General features: G+C 58.9%; 1 protein-coding gene across 4 annotated transcripts in view; it reads left to right on the top strand.

Annotated features, from left to right (window-relative positions):
* Nucleotides 1-18,850, top strand: part of PTPRE (protein tyrosine phosphatase receptor type E) — a 98,458-nt gene that overhangs the window by 63,904 nt on the left and 15,704 nt on the right. For 3 of the 4 annotated variants that reach the window (XM_059661727.1, XM_059661726.1, XM_059661725.1), the window contains 8 exons: nt 2,617-2,735; nt 6,077-6,173; nt 6,735-6,808; nt 9,035-9,171; nt 12,823-12,913; nt 16,086-16,162; nt 16,956-16,992; nt 17,459-17,556. In XM_059661727.1, coding sequence (XP_059517710.1) covers nt 2,624-2,735; nt 6,077-6,173; nt 6,735-6,808; nt 9,035-9,171; nt 12,823-12,913; nt 16,086-16,162; nt 16,956-16,992; nt 17,459-17,556 — 723 coding nt within the window. In that variant the 5' untranslated portion in view covers nt 2,617-2,623. Of the gene's footprint in view, nt 1-2,616; nt 2,736-6,076; nt 6,174-6,522; nt 6,664-6,734; nt 6,809-9,034; nt 9,172-12,822; nt 12,914-16,085; nt 16,163-16,955; nt 16,993-17,458; nt 17,557-18,850 lie in introns of those variants that run through there. The other variant, XM_059661729.1, reaches the window with a different exon arrangement.

Below are 18,850 nucleotides of genomic sequence, written 5' to 3'. Positions count from 1 at the left end.
TGGGATGTGCGTCCCCCTCTCTGCCCTATGAGACTGTCCTGCGGTTAGTGACCTACAGGGCTCTCTGGCTCCTGATGGCAAACTCCGCAGAAGCAGAAATAAGACCGGTCCTGTCCGTCCTTGTCCCTGGGCCCCTCACTGGCCTGGCCGGGGGGCTGTGTGGGCCTCAGTTTGCGTTGTCTCGAAGCCACCTGGTGACGTGTGTCACCTACACGTCTGGGCGGGAGGGAGAGCAGCCCGATGCCAGTCCTTGGATCCAACCTTGGCTGCTTGCCGCTGGGGACAGAGCGGGAGGACCGGGCGCTTGTCGGGCCGCAGGCTTCTCTGCGGCACTCGGGCCGTCACTGTCCAGCTGACGGGGCGCCTGCAGTGAGCCCGCTGGGTGGGCGTCCACGCCAGAGATGGGGAGTCACCGGGCCCCCAGGACACCTGGAACCAGGCCACGACCAGCCCCAGGGTAGCTGCCCACCAACGAGTATTAAAAAGGCATCGGATGGGCCCGGCTGGTGTGGCTCAGTGGTTGAGCATCAACCTATGAACCAGGGGGTCAGGGTTCGAGTCCCGGTCAGGGCACAGGCTCGGGTTGAGGGCTCCATCCTCAGTGTGGGGCGTGCAGGAGGCAGCCGATCCATGATTCTCTCTCATCATTGAGGTTTCTATCTCTCTCTCCCTCTCCCTTCCTCTCTGAAATCAGTAAGAATAAGTTTATTTTAAAATTCGCCGAATGGAATAAAAAGGCAGTTCTAATCAGAACGGGAGCTGCCTGGCTTTTGCTGGGAGCAAAAGGAACGTCCGCTTTGCTGCACATAAACTGTTTTGGTCTTCTGGGTTCCGGAGAGCCGGTGTATTTTATGCCCCAGCGGCACGTAGGGGTTGTGAGGGTCCGGTAAACTGATTCAATAAAATGGTGAGCATTCAGCGTGGAGTTCACTGCTACCCCACGCGCTATTTTTGTCCTGATTCCTATCTGTGCTTATCAGGTGGCTGGTGAGCGCCCTTTGCGGGTGAATGTCCAGGGCCTGACAAGTTGGTTGGTCTGGCAACATAATTGCTCCAGGAAAGGGACTTGGATGGTGGGCTGGGCTTGAATTCTGCGAGGTGTAGTGCCCTCTGCTGGCCGTCCCAGGAAAATCACTCGGTGTTAGGTGCCTGATAAGATGATGACCTTTGGGTCAAGAGTGTTGGCCTCCTCTTCGATTGGTCAACATTAGGGGAGGGGTCTTTTCAAATGAATGCACGTGACTAGGAATTCTGCATCTACGAGTTGTGTTAAGCCAATGAATACTCCCTACCTACTCAATTCCTCTGTAATTTACTCAAACATATTATAAGTATTGTAGCCCGGCCGGCCGGCCAGCCGGCATGGCTCAGTGGTTGAGCGTCGACCTATGAACCAGGAGGTCACGGTTTGATTCCCGGTCAGGGCACATGCCTGGGTTGCGGGCTTGATCCCCAGTAGAGGGCGTGCAGGAGACAGCCGATCCATGATTCTCTCATCATGGATGTTTCTATCCCTCTCCCTCTCCCTTCCTCTCTGAAATCAATAATATATATATATATATATATATTAGCCATATTCAATAGCATATTTTTAAAAATATATTTTATTGATTTTTTACAGAGAGGAAGGGAGAGGGATAGAGAGCTAGAAACATCGATGAGAGAGAAACATTGATCAGCTGCCTCCTGCACACCTCCTACTGGGGAGGTGCCTGCAACCAAGGTACATGCCCTTGACCGGAATCGAACCTGGGACCTTTTAGTCCACAGGCTGATGCTCTGTCCACTGAGCCAAACCGGTTAGGGCTTAGCAGATTTTTTTAATGCAGTGAGAGTACTGGGCTGGGCTTTCCAATGATTAATTGGGCTCTGGCGGGGGGGGGGCAGGTGGGGGTCTGGGGGCCTGTTTGCACAGCTCTGGAGGGAGACAGCAAGGCCTGCTCTCAGACTAAGAGCCGGGGTGCAGGCTGTGGTGTGGCCGGGGGACAGCAGAGAGGACCCCGTGCAGGTGGCCTGGCCCCCAGCTGAGACACGGGCTGTCTCCCCCACTCCTTTCTGAGCCGGTGGTTCTTCCTCAGGGGCCGGTCTCCCCTGGGCCGACCTATGCAAACCAGAACTACTGGACCATGTCACGGCGGGCACAGCGCCGTGTGCCTAGCTGTCAGCAGACGATCGTCATGAGGACACGAGAAGGAATGGGGACAGGCCTCTTTGGGGTCTGGGGAGCGGCCTCTCAGAGCCCTGGATCTCGTGGTGTTTGGGGAGTTTCTTCTTCCTGGGCCCCTCCACGTCCTCGTTGCCCCCCTGTCCCCCTGAGCAGACACACAGACACACAGACACACAGACACACAGACACACAGACACACAGACACAAAAGGAAATTAATCCGGACAGCAGGACCCTGAGGGCCCGGGAGGGTTCCGGGGGTTGCCAACCTGGCTCGTCCGAGGGAGAAATTCCTGGCCACGTGCAGAACAGACTGCACCCCTGTGGCCCCCTCCCCCCAGCTCAGACTGATGCATCAGTGCTGCCGAAGCACCCACTGCCACCCGTCCCAGCCCACCCGTGTCCACCTGGGGGAGGGGCGTCGCCTGAGCCGGTCCCTGCCTCTTCCAGGTTCGCCATGGAGCCCTTCTGCCCGCTCCTGCTGGCGGGTTTTAGCCTGCGGCTCGCCAAGGCTTTCACGGTCAACGAGAGCACCCCAGCCGACAGCAACTGGACCTCCACAACCTCAGGTAAGCGCCCTCTGCCCCTTCCCGGCTGCCCCCCCGCCCCCACCCCACAGCCGCCCGCCAGCCAGGAGCTCACAGGGCCCTCCAGGGGCCAGCCTGGCTGAGACGGGAGGAGGGAGGCGGGCTGGCTTGTGTGAGGAGCGAGGGGTGAGGTGCTTTGGGCCTGGACACCTAGAAAGGCAGGCTGCCTGGGACGGCCGGTGGTTCATTCATTGCCTGGAGCCCAGCCCAGGGCTCAGGAGGCAGCATATAGAAGCCCCTGCTGAGGGCGGGAGGGCTCAGCAAAGGGAGGCAGGGACCCCTGTGGGGGCCCATTCAGACCAACCCCGGCCAGAGCAAACACCCCGTCCTTAAACACGGACACAACAGTGGGATGAAGAAAGACTTGTTAATAGTTTTAGATGAGATATGGGTATACCGGTTAGGATTGTTTTTAAAAATAAGAACCCTTACCTTTTAGAGACTCATGTTAAAGTATTTACACATGATAGGGTGTCTAGGAGTGACTTGAAAAAGACTAAGTAGGGAGGAGGGGGGGCAGGGCGGAGAGGAGGGGGGCGGGGCTACAGATGAGCATGCTCAGCCTTGTCCTGAAGAGAAGGCTGGGCGGCCCACGGGTTCATTATTCTGTTCTCTCGCCTATTTTTAAAAAATATACTTTTATTGCTTTCAGAGAGAGAGAGGGAGAGAGAGAAACATCAGTGATGAGAATCATCCATCAGCTGTCTCCTGCACGCCCCCTACTGGGGATCGAGCCAGCAGCCCCAGCATGTGCCCTGACCGAGAATGGAACAGTGACCTCCTGGTTCATAGGTCAATGCTCAACCACTGAGCCACACCAGCCGGGCCCAGGTCCCTAACTTTCCATTCCCAGGACCAGATTCTGTGTAAGACATACACGTTGCTGGTGTACATGTGCACAAAATGTGCATGAGCACCACACACACCTGAGTTTGGGGAGAAGGCTGCTCCCAGGTGACCATCTAGCCCGCCCCCCACCCCCATCTGAGCCACACCCGTAGGAAATGAAGCAGACACTGGCTTCGGCATTTCCTCTCAGCCTCCCTCTCGGGAGCAAGTCCTGCAGGGACAGCCTGGCCTCCGAGGTTTTTCCTGGCCCGTTTGTTTTTCCAAGTTGTATTTGGGTTGAATCATTTCCAATGTTTAAGAATCAGATAACTTTACAGGAAAATGTAGATTTTTCTTCTTTTGCAAAATTGGAAGAAGTGGGCACTTGGCCACTCTCTGCTGGGCCCCTGGGGGCGGGGCTGAGAAGCGGCCGGGCCCGCCCACCGGTGCCCCTGCTACCTCTGCCCCCAAAGAGGCCGCCTGGCACACAGCAGACACCCCGAGGGGGGCGCAGCCCCCTCCCGGGCCCTGGTCAGCCCCGTCGTCGTGGAGGACGAGCTGTGGGTAGCCGCGTCTGTAAACCAGCCTTCACTCGGCAGCATGAGGGTGCAGGCTGGACACGGAGCCCCTGCCAGAGCCCCGGGGTGGGCTGTCTGGGGTCCAGGTGCCCCCTGAAGCTTCAGGGCAGGCTCATCCTCAGCCAGGGCCACTGCCCTTGGACCCTGAACCTGCCCCTGGGTCACTGCCCATGGAGAAGCTGAGCCGGGCAGCCTGGCCCTGGGCAGTGAGAAGTGGGCACTTGTGAGGCAGCGAGGGGAGGGGCCTTGCCAGAGCCCTGGGGCTGCCGCAATGGGTGTAGATGGAGCCCAGTCCCCAGACAGTGGCCGCCTCCTCAGCTCCTCGCCAGGGCTGGGCCAGCTCCGCCCCTCGGCCTGAGCCTGAGGCTGCAGCATGACATGGCCAGAAGGGGGCGGCATTGGCACAGCCTGGAACGAGGATGTGTCCTAGGAGGGCCAGGTTGATGGTGGCTGGGCGGCCCCCTCACGGACCAGCTGTCCTCTGAGCGGAGCCGCATCTAACAGTCACTCTGGCGGCACGGTTTTGTCATTTATGAGAAATAGAGGCCTTGGCCACCCCAGGGTCCGGGGCGGGAGCGGGTTGGATGGCCTGCGCCCAGGAGCTTACAACCCAGGGGCTGAGACACAGGTCAAGACCTTCAGCCTGCACAGGGAGGGGTGCAGGGTGAGGGGAGGCTGCAGGGCTGGGGAGCCCCCCTGGGCTCAGGGTCGTGCTTGGTGCTTCTGTGAACTCAGAGTGGTAGCAGCCCAGGTTGCCTTGGAGGGGAAGGCCATCCCCCCAGGTCTGTCCGCTGCAGGAGAAGGGGGTCTGTGCCTGGAGGCATCAGAGCCCCTGGGGACCTACACGAGGGAAGCCCGGTGGGCTTCCTGGGGGAGGGGGCCTTTGATGTGTTCTTGGAGAGCAGGGACATTTCGGTGAGGAGGGACCACATGGCCGGCTGGGAAGGCAGGAGCTACGTCAGAACATTGGGGAGCAGGTGGGGACTGAAGCTGGCAGCCAATTCCGAGACTCTCTTGGAATTGGGGCTTATGAGGTAGGTCCCGGCTGTGCTGGGTCCAGAGGCAGGACCTTCTAGTTGGGGAAGGTGAAGCTGGTGGATGGAAGGACAGACAAGGAAGAGGAGGGTCATGCCTGGAGGCCAGCTTTCCCCAGGGCAGGGGACCTGGAGCTCGGGGCTCTGGGGGGTGGGGTCACGGGGTGGCTGCAGGCTCTGACCCCGGGGCTCTGAAGTCCCACCGGAGGCCCTGGAGCCCCTCAGTGCGACCTGGGCCGGAGCAGCGGGTGGTGGCACCATCACCCTTCTCTACCTCCCCATTAGGGGGACAGGCAGGCGCCCTGGATCCCCAAAAAATGGCCACATGTGGGTCTGTGGGGCGTGGTGCCTTCACCGCCCTCGCCAGGGGACCTCCAATGAGTCACTTCTCAGTGTCAACACTGCCACGTGTGAAGGGAGGGAGGGCCTTCGTGGCTGCGCAGACAGGGAGTGGCTGCTGCACGTGTGGAGTGGGGGGCTGTGCGCAGGAAGAAGGGCTCAGGGAGGAGGGTTTATAAGCTGTAAAGCGGGTTCTGGCCGAGAAGATGGTCCATCGGGAGGGACCGCATTACAGACTGTAGAGTGTGGTTCTGGCACTGGGGGGGGGGCGGGGGGGATGCGCTACTGGCGAACCGTAGGTGGGGCTGGGTGTCTGGGCGGAAGGGCTGATGGGGGCAGGGGGAGCCTATTTGTAAATGGTCGTTTGTTCGGGGTCTGGCTGATGGGAGGCAACTTTGCAAACTGTAAAGCCAGGCCATGTCTGGGAAGAGGGCTGGTGGGCGGCTGTAACCTGTCGGTCGCGGTCTGGGGTTGGGACTGCCCCGCCCCCCTCGGGGGAGTCCTCATCGGAGTCCGGGTCCTGACGGGCGCCCCCCACCCCCAGAGCCTCAGGCCCCAGGCGCCCAGCCGCTGCTGGCCTGGCTGCTGCTGCCCCTGCTGCTCCTGCTGCCCCTGCTGCTCCTGGCCGTCTACTTCCTCCGGTAGGAGTGTCCCTCCCCAACCCCACCCCGTCCCTCCTCCCTCCTCCCCCCTTCCCTCCCATGTCCCTCCCCAACCCCACCCCGTCCCTCCTCCCTCCTCCCCCCTCCCTCCCTCCCATGTCCCTCCCTCCCGTGTCCCTCCTCCCCTCTCCTCCCCCGTGTCCCGCCCTCCCGTGTCCCTCCCTCCCGTGTCCCTCCCCCCGTGTCCCGCCCTCCTGTGTCCCTCCTCCCCTCTCCTCCCCCGTGTCCCGCCCTCCCTCTGTCCCTCCCCCCATGTCCCTCCCCTCCGTGTCCCGCCCTCCCATGTCCCTCCCCCCCCCCCCCGTGTCCCTCCCTGTGTCCCTCCCCCGCGGGGCCGCCCCATCGGCGCAGGAGGAAATGAGCGCCCGGGGCTGCGCAGAGACGGGGCGTGGGGCCCGGAGGCAGAGGGCGGCGGGCAGAGGGACAGCGGGGCCATGAGCTCCCGGAGCAGCTTCTCCCGGCTCACCTGGTGGGTGCACCTCGGGCTGCGGGCTGGGCGCCGCCCGGGCCCCGGCGGAAACCTAACCGTCTGTCTCCCAGGTTCAGGAAGCACCGGAAGGCCACCGTCAGCGCCGGCGACAGGAAGATGCCCAATGGGATCCTGGAGGAGCAAGGTACGCTCTGCGCCCCGCGGGTCTGATGTGCGGGGTCCCCTGCGCCCACACGCGGGCGTCCCTTCCACCAGGATCCGATGCCCCGACACACCCAGGGGGGTCTGATGTGCCCACACGACGGGGGCTGTGGTTGAGATACACGGACAAGCCGGGTTCAGGGTCCGATGCCCCGACATGCCGAGCCCGGGGCTCCCTTCCCGCAGCGCGCTCCCTCCCCAGCACCTGGCCGCCCCTGCCCACCGCGGATGGCACATCTCTCCTCCCCTTCCCTCCCCTCCCCTCCCCTCTCCTCTCCTCTGGGGCGCAGACGCACCGTTGCTCCTCTCCTCTGGTGGGAAGCAAACCATCGGAAGGTGTGGGCTGCGACTCCGGAGACACTGTCCCCACCACCGCCCTCCGGGGCCTGCACTGTCCCCGCAGCCCTGCCCAGGGGCGGCTCTGGCTCCGAGCTGAGCGCTCTGCTCCGAGGGCTCCTGACCGCTCTGAGGGCTCCTGGCGGGGCGCTGGGGGGGCAGCAGGGGGTGTCTAACCGGGAGGATGGGGTTCGGGGCGTGTCCCACCTCCCTCGGCCTCAGGTGGGTTCCTCACGGTAAATGCTGCCCAGAGGCACGTCGCTTGTGTGGCCACACCTCGAGGTGCCGAGAAAGGCGTGAGGCCTCGCGTGGGTGACCTGGGCGCCTTCGCTCGGCGGCTGCGGAAGTTCCGTGGTTTGGGGAGCCAATGTGCTGCCTGTCAGGGTTCACAGGGGATTGCGAAAGCGCCCCCTCCTCCCCCCAGCCCCCGGGTAACAACAGGAGCGTCCACAGCCAAGACCTGGCCAGGGAGCAGGGCTAGTGCCCGGGGAGTGACCCTGGGGGTGATAACCTGGCCTCCCCGCCACCTTCCTGCTCCCCCCCCCCCAGGGAGGAGGGTGTGGGAGGGAGGACAGTGTGGGAGGGAGGAGGGTGCGGGGGGGGGGGGGCAGGCTCCTTCCGCAGCCTGGGTGTTGGGAACAGCCTGGGGCAGGCTTTGGCTGGGCTCAGAGCAGCTGCCCTGCAGGCAGGCAGGCAGGGACAGGCCCTGAGCCAGGGAGACAGGGAGGTAGCCAGGGAGACAGGGAGGTAGCCAGGGTGACCCTGTCCAGACGGCCCCCCCACAAAGAGGTGGCCTCTAATGAGTTCTTGCTGTCTCACTCCGAATTGTGGGTGCCCTTCGCCCATCACCCCTCTCCTCTTTCTTATTTTAAAATACAGCTTTATCGATCTCAGAGAGGAAGGGAGAGGGAGAGAGAAACATCAGTGATGAGAGAATCACTGATCGGCTGCCTCCCGCACGCCCCACACTGGGGATCCAGCCAAAACCCAGGCCTGTGTCCTGACGGGGAATCAAACCGTGACCTCCTGGTTCCTAGGTTGATGCTCAACCACTGAGCCACGCCGGCCGGCACCCGTCTCCTTTTCAATGCCCCTTGCCTAGCCCCCACCTCCCTCCAAAAAACACAAAACCTGCCCCAGCCAGTTTGGCTCAGTGGATAGAGCGTCGGCAGACTGAAGGGTTCCAGGTTCGAATTCTGGTCATGGGCCCATGCCTGTGTTGTGGGCTCGATCCCCAGTAGGGGGTGTGTAGGAGGTAGCCGATCAATGAGTCTCTTTCATCATTGACGTTTGTCTCTCTCCCTTTCCCTTCCTCTCTGAGATCAATAAACATATATTAAAACAAACCAACAAAAAACTTGGAGCTCTGGGGGTTTGACCCAGCAGGACTGTGTGTTACCAACAGGATTGAGGACGGGCGTAGCCTGCTGATTTGCAGTCTGGACTGAGCTTGCTTCCAGAACCCAGGACCGCTCTCCTCTCTTCCCCCGCCTGGAGGCTGCAGGGGGAGGCTGCTCGGATCTTTGGTGGAAGGGGCAGGGGCTGGAGGGAAGGCGAGATGGATGGGGGGATGAGGAGTGGCGGGGGGGGGGGTGAGGAGTGGGAGGGGGCGCACTGGGAAGAGAAGGCGTCTATGGTTTCTGAGAGCAGGTCAAGGGGACCCTGTCCCTCATAAGGGGTGCAGGTGTCCTATAGGACTCGGACCTCTGCCTTCAGCTGCTCAGGCCCGCTGGGCCCGGGCCATGAGGTCTGGGGGAATACGGTCCCTCCAGCTGGGGCTGCTCAGGAATGCTGTCGGTCAGTCTGGTTGATGAATCACCCCACCCCCCACCCCGAGCCCCGCTGAACGGCCCGTGTGTCTTTGATCCCACAGAGCAGCAAAGAGTGATGCTTCTCAGCAGGTCCCCGTCGGGGCCCAAGAAGTACTTCCCCATCCCGGTGGGGCGGCTGGAGGAGGAGATCCGGGCCCGCTCGGCCGACGACTGCAAGATGTTCCGCGAGGAGTTCCACGTGAGTGGAGGGCCCTCCGCCTGGCCCCGCGGTCAGGACTGGGAAACTGTCAGGCTTACCGTTAACATCCCACAGGCCCAGAACTCCTGCCTCCATCAGGACACCGTCCCCCGAGACTGGCGGGGCACCCCTCTCCTTTTCCGTGCCCCCCCCACGCCCATTCCTCATTGGTGACACGAGACGTACAGAGAGGGGTGCGTGAAGTCTTCTGGCCCAAACGCTCGGGTGCCACGCTCCAAAACCAAGAGAGAGGGACGCTGTGGTCGCGATGCTGTGGAGGACCAGGCCCGAGAGGCCACACTGTAATCGTTTCCCAGTGAAAGCCGGGGGTATTAACCAGTGTCACCCCAATAAATGCAATTGTTTTAAAAAGAAAGCCATGGACTCGGGGTGCCCGGGCATCTAATAGCGGTGGGAACTGTGCCCTGAGCCAGCGTCACAGGCCAGTTAAACCTGTGGGACCACCTCGAGGACAGCTCTGCCCCAACAGCTTTTTTTAAAAATTATTTTTTATTGATTTCAGAGAGGAAGGGAGAGGGGGAGAGAGAGAGAGAGAGAAGCATCCATGATGAGAGAGAATCATGGATCGGCTGCCTCCTGCACGCCCCACACTGGGGTGGAGCCCGCAACCTGGGCATGCGCTGTGACTTCCTGGTTCATAGGCTGATGCTCAACCACTGAGCCATGCTGGCTGGGTGTTAAATTTGTATTTAGTGTCCTATGAATGAGAACCAAATAGACAGCTGGCTAGATAGGTAGGTAGGTAGGTAGGTTGGTAGATGAATGTAGGATGGGCAAAAAGAGAGACACTCGCAAGTGTTGGATTTTGCTCTTCAGTGTTTATCCCTTGAGTTTTACGTTCTGCATCTTCCACGTGCACACGGCCACAGGCGGCGTGTAGAGTGTGAAATGGGATGGGTTCCTCGCACGGCGGCTGCCTTGCCTGGGCCCTGGCTGTCGGGCCCTGGCCCTGGCGCATCAGTCAGTGTCCACGACGCCAGCTCCATCCGCGTGGAGGGGTGCGCAGGGGGCCTGGGTGACCTCCAGTTCCCACGTGAGGCTGAGACAGGGACTGCGCGCACAGTGGAACGTTGTGCAATTGTTACATCAAAAGATGACGCGACTCCCACTGCCGACTCGCGACTGTCCACACAGAAGCCACATGAGGGCGTGGGAAGGTGATGACACATTTCGATGTACTTTCCCTATTTTTTAACCCAAGTCTCATCTGCACTTATCTTGCTTCCTTTTCATTGTTTCCTCGTGTGTCCCCTTTTTGGAGAAATTGGGTCATATTGGAAAATAGCTCCAAGCAGTATTGTGTTGCAAACTCTCAGACCGATTAGAGAAGTTAGTTCTGCATTCTCAAAATAACTCTCCGAGTTCCTAGTGACCAAGCCGATCCCTCCCTCCCTGTCCGTACCCCTGGCTCTGTTTCTCCCTGTCGTGACTGGTGTGGGGCTCTGAGTCACGCCCCACAGGCCCTGCCCCCACCTCAGGTACGTGCCACTGCGGAGGAGCAGGGACAGGAGTCAGGTCAGGCAGGTGAGGCCCCTGCCCCAGGGGCAGAAGTGAAGGAGCCACCAAAACAAAAGTAACATTTTAATGCAGCTTTGCAGCTTTACAAATAACAAAGTGAAGGCCCTAATGGAGGCAGAACGGAACAGGCACTTGTAAGCAACAATGTTCCCTGTTGCTCCAGGCTCCCACGGGGCTTGTCACCACACTGTGACTGATCCACTGATCGTGTCCTTGCTTAAAATTTTCATTTTATCATTATGGATTCTTTGCATTTATTTTGATTTTTTTTTAGATATTGCATTTGCATATTATTTTGAATCTTGAGGCTTGGGGGAGCCCCTTTCAATTTTGCCTCCCTCTCCTGGACCCCGCCCCGCCATCGGCAGCCTTCCCAGGGGTGTCCCTCTGCCCAGCGAAGGGCGGGTAGGCAGAGGGCAGAGGGGAGAGCGCTGGGCTTGAGTCCGTGGCGTGGATCCTGGTCCTGGCTCAGGGACCCTGGCCAGGCTGCTTGACTCCAGGCTGCTCTCCTCTCGAGTGAGGGACGGCCGTGCCCTCAGCCCGTCCGTGCCTCATCCCTCCGCTCAGAGCCGCGGTGCCACACTCTTGGCTCTGCAGATGGATAAGCTTGAGGTGGGCTCTGCCCCTCTTCTTGCTCTGTTCTCCTCCACTGCCCTGAGCTTCTCTCCCAAAAACTGTGAAAGGGAGACAGTTGGTCTCAGAGGAGGGGATCCCAGTGAGTTTGGGCGCGTGTGTATTGCGGAGCTGACCTGAGCTGTGGATAAAGAAGGGTGGGTGCTGGGACCGGTTCAGTGGGCTGAGGGGGGCATGGAGGAAGCCGGCAGCCCGCCTGAGACCTGCCCAGGTCTGCCTCTGACCAGCCTGGAGGTCATCTCTGCCTCGGTTTCCTCATCTGGGAAATGCGGGCACCACCTGCCCCCATGGCGTATTTGTACGTCACCTGTGAAAGAGCGAGGCGTGCCCGGCAGGGCCCAGTGTGCACACGAGGTGTCTGGGGGGGCCTTCCGGGCCTGCAGCCCCTGCCCCTGCAGGTGAGTGCCCTCCGGGCCAGGAAGCCCCCTCCAGACGCTCTTCCCAGCGCCTCTGTCCCGGCAGGGGCTGGGCCTGACCCGGCAGTCCTGTTGTAGAGGCACAGGAGGTGCCCCCGGAAAGGTCCCCGCACGGGACACCAGCCCGCCCCATCGCCTGGGCTCGCTGGGAGCCCACCCCTGGCTCCTTGTCTGTTTCCTCAACTTGCTGGCACCTGCCCAGCACTGGGAGCGCACCCTGGCTCATGCGCTTGTTCATAGAAACGAAATCTTCCCTCAGACAAACAAACAAACCCTCTTCTGCCAATGACACAATCGGACAATGACTCACAAGGTGCTGTGGAGCAAGTGCTCCCTGCACGGCTCACGCCTGGCGCTGCGGGCTGACCGGCTCCGGCACAGCCTCCACTGCTGTCCCGGCTCCCCTGCGCCACCCGAGCCGCTGGCGAGGGGAGGCCCGGGCGGGTTGAGGGCAGGCAGGGTGCAGGGCAGCTCAGTGCAGGCAGGCGGCGGGCGGGCCTTTCCCCAGCGGGAACCTGGCTCGGTGGTAGGTGCCAACAGGAGCACGTTGTTTCTCTCGCCCCAGCGACGCTCGGTGCCGCCCATGGAGCTGCAGCGTCACTCTGTCTCCATCTGGGCAGATGCCAGGCCACGTGCTGGGTGTCAGCCAGGAGCATCCTGGCCGCCCAGGCCCCTCCTGCCATCATCCCCACCCACCCCTGCAGCCGCCTCACCTTCCAAGGAAGGCGGAAGCTTCTCAGGCTGTTTTCCCTTCTTTTTAATTTACCACGTTGAATAGACTTATGTAGAGCAGTTTTAGGTTTACAGAATATTGGTCAGGAAGTGGCAGGTGCTGGCCCACAGTTCCCAACGACTAAGCCATCGCTTTAGCGCCACGTGGAGCCGATAGTGATCTGTTACAATTGATGAACCAGTAGTGACTTGTTACAATTGATGAGCCGATGGTGATCTGCTGCAGTTGATGAGGTGACAGGCAGTGGTGGGATCAGAGACCTCTCTCGCAGGGAAGGTGACAGAACTCAGTGCTAGGATCCGTCACATTGTCACCGCTGTTTCCTTCCAGTCGCTGCCGTCCGGACACATGCAAGGAACGTTTGAACAGGCCAATAAAGAAGAAAACAGAGACAAGAACAGATACCCCAACATCCTTCCCAGTAAGATTTTACTGTTTTTGCATGGTCGGTGGCGTTCTGACTACACTCCAAATCCCCTGCAGCTCGCGGTGACGGTGCGTGTCACTCTGAGTGACGGTGATGATCCCGGTGCTGGGAGATCAGAGCCCGTGACAGCGCAGCTGCTGGGAGCTCGCACCTGGCCTCCGGGCACCGGGCCTCCGGGCACCGGGCCTCTGGGCACCTGTGCGTGTGCCGCCTGGCACAGGCAGCCTGCGTGGGCGAGGGTCTGGCCGCGGAGCCTGCGCTGAATGAGACCTGGGCTGCCCAGGGGCCTGGAGGGGGCCGCCTGCACTGGGGGGCAGGGCCCCTCCTGCTGGATCAGATCCGGAGCCCCAGCCACGGTGGCGGGTGGCCCTGTGCACCTTCCGCTGTTGCACTCAGCTCTTGGCCACCAGCAGCAAGTCCCCTGGACCAAGGGCCAAAAGGACCAACGAGAAACACATAGGGCTCTGGCAGTGTGGTGGGAAGGCTCCCAGTAAACCCGGTTTTAACCCGACAGCTAGGGACCGCCACCGGCTACAGAGTGTGGGTTCCAGGAGGTGCAGGGCAGGGGGGGTAACACATCTGTCCAGAGGCATCAATGGCTGGGCCGTGCCCCTGGGTGACCTTCACAGCCAGCCTCGCTGCCAAGACAAGCCCCCACAGTCACCCCCCCCCCCCGCACACACCCCACATACACACTCCACTCACGCAGAACACTCCTGGTCAGCCCCTCTGGGCACTGCTTGCACCATAGGCCGGAAACTCCCAGGCAGGTGGCCCGTCCAGCCCAGGTCTGTGTGGGTCCTGCTTACCTTCCTCTCTGGGGCAGACCTGAAGGATGGGATTGGGGTCTGTGGTTCCAAACCCCAGATCCAAATGCCCACTTGTCCAGAGATGCAGTCGTCCTCTCCTCGGAAAGCCCGGTAGGGTCACCCCAGAAGTTCTCCTAAGTACACCTACATGTGCCAATACGGGGCCCAGAGAACACGGCTGTCACATGGTCGGGTCCGCACATTCTGCCGTCCTGTTTCTGTGTGGTGGGCAGGCCCACGCTGGCCACTGAGGTTCTTTCCCACATCTGTCCCTCTGTGGTCACCATGGGGGCCCGGGTCTGTCCTTTGCAGAGTCTGATACGGTAGCTGGGGGACTCTGCAGGATCTGATACTGTAGCTGGGAGGACTCTGCAGTCTGATACTGTAGCTGGGAGGACTCTGCAGGGTCTGATACTGTAGCTGGGAGGACTCTGCAGGGTCTGATACGGTAGCTAGGAGGACTCTCAGAGTCTGATACTGTAGCTGGGAGGACTCTGCAGGGTCTGATACTGTAGCTGGGAGGACTCTGCAGGGTCTGATACTGTAGCTGGGAGGACTCTGCAGGGTCTGATACTGTAGATGGGAGGACTCTGCAGGGTCTGATACTGTAGCTGGGAGGACTCTGCAGGGTCTGATACTGTAGCTGGGAGGACTCTGCAGGGTCTGATACTGTAGATGGGAGGACTCTGCAGTCTGATACTGTAGCTGGGAGGACTCTGCGGGGTCTGATACTGTAGCTGGGAGGACTCTGCAGTCTGATACTGTAGATGGGAGGACTCTGCAGGGTCTGATACTGTAGATGGGAGGACTCTCAGAGTCTGATACTGTAGCTGGGAGGACTCTGCAGGGTCTGATACTGTAGCTGGGAGGACTCTGCAGGGTCTGATACGGTAGCTAGGAGGACTCTCAGAGTCTGATACTGTAGCTGGGAGGACTCTGCAGGGTCTGATACTGTAGCTGGGAGGACTCTGCAGGGTCTGATACTGTAGCTGGGAGGACTCTGCAGGGTCTGATACTGTAGCTGGGAGGACTCTGCAGGGTCTGATACTGTAGATGGGAGGACTCTCAGAGTCTGATACTGTAGCTGGGAGGACTCTGCAGGGTCTGATACTGTAGATGGGAGGACTCTCAGAGTCTGATACTGTAGCTGGGAGGACTCTGCAGGGTCTGATACTGTAGCTGGGAGGACTCTCAGAGTCTGATACTGTAGCTGGGAGGACTCTGCAGGGTCTGATACTGTAGCTGGGAGGACTCTCAGAGTCTGATACTGTAGCTGGGAGGACTCTGCGGGGTCTGATACTGTAGCTGGGAGGACTCTGCAGGGTCTGATACTGTAGCTGGGAGGACTCTCAGAGTCTGATACTATAGCTGGGAGGACTCTGCAGGGTCTGATACTGTAGCTGGGAGACTCTGTAGGGTCTGATACTGTAGCTGGGAGGACTCTGCAGTCTGATACTGTAGCTGGGAGGACTCTGCAGTCTGATACTGTAGCTGGGAGGACTCTTCAGTCTGATACTGTAGCTGGGAGGACTCTGCAGGGTCTGATACGGTAGCTAGGAGGACTCTGCAGGGTCTGATACTGTAGCTGGGAGGACTCTGCAGTCTGATACTGTAGCTGTGAGGACTCTGCGGGTTCTGATACTGTAGCTGGGAGGACTCTGCAGTCTGATACTGTAGCTGGGAGGACTCTGCGGGGTCTGATACTGTAGCTGGGAGGACACTGCTGGGTCTGATACTGTAGCTGGGAGGACTCTGCAGGGTCTGATACTGTAGCTGGGAGGACTCTGCAGTCTGATACTGTAGCTGGGAGGACTCTGCGGGGTCTGATACTGTAGCTGGGAGGACTCTGCAGGGCCTGATACTGTAGCTGGGAGGACACTGCTGGGTCTGATACTGTAGCTGGGAGGACTCTGCAGTCTGATACTGTAGCTGGGAGGACTCTGCAGTCTGATACTGTAGCTGGGAGGACTCTGCAGGGTCTGATACTGTAGCTGGGAGGACTCTGCAGGGTCTGATACTATAGCTGGGAGGACTCTGCAGGGTCTGATACTGTAGCTGGGAGGACTCTGCGGGTTCTGATACTGTAGCTGGGAGGACTCTGCAGTCTGATACTGTAGCTGGGAGGACTCTGCAGGGTCTGATACTGTAGCTGGGAGGACTCTGCAGTCTGATACTGTAGCTGGGAGGACTCTGCAGGGTCTGTTACTGTAGCTGGGAGGACTCTGCAGGGTCTGATACTGTAGCTGGGAGGACTCTTCAGGGTCTGATACTGTAGCTGGGAGGACTCTGCTGGGTCTGATATGGTAGATGGCAGATGTGATTTCCTTCTCCTGATATCATGTTTTTTTTTAAAACAGATGATCATTCCCGGGTGATTTTGAGCCAGGTGGATGGAACGCCTTGTTCGGACTACATTAATGCTTCATACATAGATGTGAGTCCTCCATGTCCCTGTCCCCGGCTCAGCACGACCACCCGGGGCTCTGAGTCACCAGTGGGCGCTTTCTTCTGGGTCTGGGAACATAAACTGTCACAACTCCCGGGCCGGGTGGCCACAGCACAGAGCGTGGGAGCATCCACACCTTTTGAATTAGCATCTGTGCTTCATTTTTCAGAAACAGGTCCCGGCCTGGCCGGTGTGGCTCAGTGGATAGAGTGTCGGCCTGCAGACCAAAGGGTCCCAGGTTTGATTCCGGCCAAGGCATGTACCTTGGTTGCAGGCTTCTCTCTGGCCTGGGGCCTGGTCAGGGTTCGTGCAGGGGGCAACCAGTTGATGTGTTTCTCTCACATCGACGTTTCTCTCTGTCTTTCCCACTCTTCCACTCTCTCTAAAAATCAATGGAAAAATATCCTCGGATGAGGATTAACAAAAAAGAAAAAGAAAAAAAGAATCAAAAAGAAACATAGATACCAAGGGTGTTCATTAAGGCTTTGTTTATATAACTGATAAAATAGAGCAGGAGGGACTGGTTAAATAAATGATGGTAAAGCCACACACAATGGATTATTATGAATCTATTTTAATTGAACCTTAAAAGATCATTTAATATAAGTTATAAAATTGTCATAAGAATACAATAGAGAATTTATATGCATAAACCAATTAAATATATATATCTGTGTCTACCCATGTGTGTGTCTTGAAAGGTATTCCCAGAAAATAAAGACTAGAGAGGGACATACAAAGATAATTTGGAGACATTATAAATCTGATTTTGTGTTTCTAGGGTTACAAGGAGAAGAATAAATTCATAGCAGCTCAAGGTAAGCTTGTTACTGTTACCCTCTCATCACATACACACTCACACTCACACTCACACTCACACACACACTCACACTCACACTCACACACCACGTCCGGGTGCGATATTGAAACTAAAACACTGAGTGGCCGCAAACCACTTGGACCCGTAGCTGCAGACCAGCTCTCACTTTGATAGGTGACTGCCTGTGACTGTCACCTGCCCCGGTCCAGGGATTCCGCCCCCTGAGGAGTTCCCAGCTCCAGAGGGGAGCGGGAGTGTGGCAGGATGGAATGGGCAGGCGGGGACCTGCTGGCCCCTCCCAGCCCCACCGGGTCTGGAATTCTGTCGGGTGTGAACTGGACCCACCAGCCCTTTTGTGACTCAGAGAATCGGGGGGAGCAGCCGTCCAGGGCCCAGGCAGTGCCTGGGGCTGGGGCGCCCAGACCTCTGTCTTGCCTGACTCTGGGATCCTCCTCCACGAGCAGGCCCTAAGCAGGAAACAGTGAATGACTTCTGGAGGATGATCTGGGAGCAGAAGTCTGCGACCATCGTCATGTTGACGAACCTGAAAGAAAGGAAAGAGGTGAGCCCGGCCTCTGGCCTCTGATGAGGAATGCTTTCTTTTCGCTGCTGTTGGCGGGGGTGGGGGGGTGGGGGGGTGGGGGGGTGGGGGGGTGGGGGTACCACTTCCTCTTCCTGTTTCTCTCCCTTCTCACTGCAGAAGGAAATTAAAAAAGCGCCCCCTGGCTCAGAGCATCTTTATTATTTTCCGAGTTTGGAGGGTCCTGCAGGCTGGCCTCCCCGAGCCGGCGGGGGGGGGGGGGGGGGGGCGGGGGCGGGGTTAGTCTGTGGCCCGTTCCTCCACGCAGCTCGCTGTCCCAGACGACGATGCTAGAGGGGAGGGTTTCCTTTTTTCCGCCAGGGTCCTCCCCGGCTGGCAGGGCAGCTCTGAGTCCCTGATGGGGGCAGTGGGTTTCAGCATTTTGATTTTTATTATGTTGAGCATGTCATGTGTGGGCCTCACACTAAAGCAAAAGCGACTTCCTGCTTATTAGCCAGACTGGAGAAACGCATTTGAAGATCAAGGTATGTATTTGTTGTTGTTGTTAATCCTCACCCAGGGATATTTTTCCATTGATTTTTAGAGAGAGATTGGAAGGGAGGGGGGAGACAGAGAGAAACATCGATGTGAGCCAAACTGGCGAGGGCAAGACATAGTGAATGAATGCCGAGTTATCATTCTGACACACGTCATTAGCTGTTTCTAATTCAAAAAGTAATGTGCGTTGTAAGAACTCAACGCCTCTTTAAAGACTTCAGTGAAATGAGCCCTAGCCAGTGTGGCTCAGTGTCGAGAGCACCGGTCTGCAGACTGAAGAGCCCCGGGTTCAGTCTAGTCAAGGGCACGGACCTCGCTTGGAGGCTCAGTCCCTGCCCCGCTTGGGTGTGTGTGGGAAGCAGCCAATTGGTGTGTCTCCCTCACATGGCTGTTTCTCTCTCTGTGTCTCTCCCGCTCCCTCCCACTCTCTCTAACTAGCAATGGACAGATATCCTCCGGTGAGGATTAACCAAAAAAATGATAATAACGATGACCATTAATTTAAACAGATTCCTTCCTTATGTGTGGCAAATGCCAGCTCATGCCCCCCGGACACGCCGCCCAGTGCAGGGGCGTGTGCAGTGACCCGGCTGCAGATCGGCCTCCTGCAGCCTATTCCACCGGGAGGGCTGGCACCAAACAGCAGCAAATGGAGCCGGTCAGGAGGTGGCATAAAGCGTAATGGGGCGTGAAGGGGACGGTGGTGCCCGAGGGCCTGGCCAGGCTGGGCCTGTACATCCCACATACCAGGGTGCAGAAATGCAGGCTGGCTTCATGG

This window comes from Myotis daubentonii, chromosome 13, assembly GCF_963259705.1.
Source record: "Myotis daubentonii chromosome 13, mMyoDau2.1, whole genome shotgun sequence".
Lineage (NCBI taxonomy): Eukaryota > Metazoa > Chordata > Mammalia > Chiroptera > Vespertilionidae > Myotis > Myotis daubentonii.
The sequence above is the reverse complement of the archived record's forward strand: the minus strand, read 5'-3'. Positions and strand labels throughout refer to the sequence as shown.